Source organism: Penaeus monodon, chromosome 24 (genome assembly GCF_015228065.2).
Source record: "Penaeus monodon isolate SGIC_2016 chromosome 24, NSTDA_Pmon_1, whole genome shotgun sequence".
NCBI classification, from domain to species: Eukaryota; Metazoa; Arthropoda; class Malacostraca; order Decapoda; family Penaeidae; genus Penaeus; species Penaeus monodon.
The window spans coordinates 27,331,586-27,334,322 of NC_051409.1; the positions used below are offsets into that span (position 1 = coordinate 27,331,586).

At 44.1% G+C, this 2,737-nt stretch overlaps 1 protein-coding gene across 1 annotated transcript in view; it reads left to right on the top strand.

The window, feature by feature from the left end:
• The window catches only part of LOC119588702, a 103,718-nt gene extending 100,987 nt beyond the window's left edge, over window positions 1-2,731 (top strand). The window contains 1 exon segment of the mRNA XM_037937340.1: window positions 1-2,731. This exon segment is cut by the window's left edge and continues 306 nt beyond it. Coding sequence (XP_037793268.1) covers window positions 1-168 — 168 coding nt within the window. The 3' untranslated portion in view covers window positions 169-2,731.
• The last annotated feature ends 6 nt before the right edge of the window (window positions 2,732-2,737 follow it).

A 2,737-nucleotide genomic window follows, 5' to 3' on the forward strand; every position in this document is an offset into this window, starting at 1 on the left:
CGCAGGAACGCTTCCGACAACGCCCTGGACCACGATACGTCCATACTGCCAATCTTCCAAAAGCTCCTGAGCGAGCGGCAGCGAGGATACCACGGCGGCGGCCGGGATTTCACTATGTCATCATGCCCCAACATAACAATTAAGTGTGATATTGTCGAATACCTCTGATCCCCTCATCTGAACGCCCGGCATCTGCACCACGTACGGCCATTCATCACCTCCACCGACCTCATCACCCTCATCACCTTCACGGATTTCATGAACGATGCTACTGTTGCTCTCTCCTCCCTTGTTGAAGTCGTTGCTGCCATCCCACACGACCTTCTTCCACCGCCAGGATTGCCGACACACTACTCTCCGAACGCGCTCACCGTAAGCAATACACTCTGCTTGGTATGAACGAACTTCGTTGCCATATACTTGTCTCACCAGTGTAAACAGCGTAAACGATTTTTAAATACTTCTCCTTAACAAAGAAGAACTATCTACCCTGCAGAACAACAACACTATCCAGACACGTCTATATTCTAAAGGAATGCATTTAAACTCACAAAATAGCACATAGCACTCCATACTATCAACACCGTTGGTTCTCTGTGGCAACGAACACTGTTTTTTATTAACACACTTTCGCAAAAAGAGACATATTCAAGAACATTTTCACAAAGAAGAGACCTGTATAGTAACTCTCGTTATCATCAACCTGTTACCTCCAAAGGTATTGTTATTTTCACTCTTACGAGCAATACACTTCATATCACCCTTGGCATCATCACGACAATCACTTCTCACTTCACCTGCGCCAGACACGATGACCAACAACAGCACCCTTAGTAACTGTTTATAACCTCGAAGAAAATATATCCTTTTCCACCTCCATATCTTCTTCACACGTGTATCATCATCGCCATAGTTGCACGGTCACCTCCTCCAGCACAACCTTTTCAACGCAAACTCCATATGGACGATAAGGTATTTAATTATTTCTACCTCGTTGTTTGATTCCTTATTGCGGTTACAATCAATTCTCGATCCATCATGCCTGAGATGTGTGACACTTTTCAGTGTTCTGTATATTCTTTCCACTTCTTTCATCTTGTTATTGCCATTTATGATTGTCTTCCTGCTTCTTATCACTATTAGATCTCCTTTCCTTATCTTTTATCTTATAAAAAATGCATTTCTACACTCTATGTTCCACGTTCTTTCCTCCGCGTTCACTACCCTGTTCGACTCTGTGCCCCAAACCTTACTATATTTTACAATGGACGTTTGTGTTTTGAGAAGTTTTCTAATTGTTGTAGACCAAATCGTTGGTATCCCATGTGAAAAATGTGACACGTTATTGTTATATGTATTTGCATCAGGATAAACAGTTCGCGAGTCAGACAAGAGGCCCAAGGAAAAGCTGTAGTGATTTATGGAAACTCGAGTGGAAAAGACCCCTATATGTTTAATGAAGATGTGTCATCATCGACAAACGACGTTGGGCTAAACTGGTGTAGTCATGTATATACTGCATTTATAATAGATTTCTGTAGTAGACAAATTCTATACTATTAGCCAAGATATGAAATAGATATTTTCATACAGCGTGCTCACTCCAAGTCCTACTTCCTCTTGATGATTTCAATAGTTGTAATGTTGGCTATTTTTCGATACTTGTGATAATTATGGTGCTGTGTGGCCACCAATTTGTAACCCTGCAGAAAATCCATTATTTAGTCCAAGAATCAAAATCTGTTTGGTCAGTATTCTGCGTGGTTTGTGATCCCCTGAACTCCCATAGCCCCGAGACTGCTGCGTCAGCGTGCTGGGAGAGTCCACTCATTGAGGCCATGGGAGGCTTTCACACTCCGTGGGGCTCCCGTGATCAGCTGTTTTTGAAAGTTCGCATTTCCAAGCAAGACTATTAAGTGGGTATTCTTGTACCTCTCAGATATACTTTTCTATCAAAGTTGCATCGCTTGTGGTCTTGCAATCGTTTCTTTATCTTTTCTCTATCATTTTTTGTTCATTTATATTTTCTTTCTAAGCCAAAATCACAAAAAGTCCTCCAACTGCATCAGATTCTCGTCTCTCTCCACACCGACGCCTCCCAGCACCGCCGGCCACACTCCCACCTCCTCCCGAAGTACACTGCCCGTTCCCCAGCCCTCGCCCGGTCCCTGGCTTCTTCCCCCGGAGCCCTGCCCGTCTGGCCCACCGAAGGCTAGCCGCGTTGGCCCGAGCCAGCCGCGCCTGCCGCACCGGTGGCCCCCTTGCGGAAACATGAGCCCTTTCTGAGAGGTCGGTTGCGGCACGTTGCAACGGGAGATTGGCGACAGCTCTCCTCCGTCATTGGTAGTCTTTCTCTAATGCGATTTATACTATGTGGATCAAGTAACTTTTTATATGGAATAGCTGTTCCACAAGATGTGTTCTAATCTTGGTAGTCACAAATTGCCATTATTTTTTTCCTCTAAAATCAAACAAGTCTGACGAACGCTTAGATTCACCTACTAGCCTCTTCCCTGAAACAAGGCCTCTCCAGTTGCAATTCCCTGCTGCCGCCAGACTGGTCGGGACCAAACATCCAGAGGAACAGCCTCGTCCTCTAATTTTACGAGAAACGTAATCTGTGAAAGAATAGAAGAATTTAAGTAGCTTGGATCCATATTCGAGGGGAAAATGAAAGAAATGTCAATATTACCAAATTTTATACCACTAGAACCTAACGAAATACACACCAAAAGAG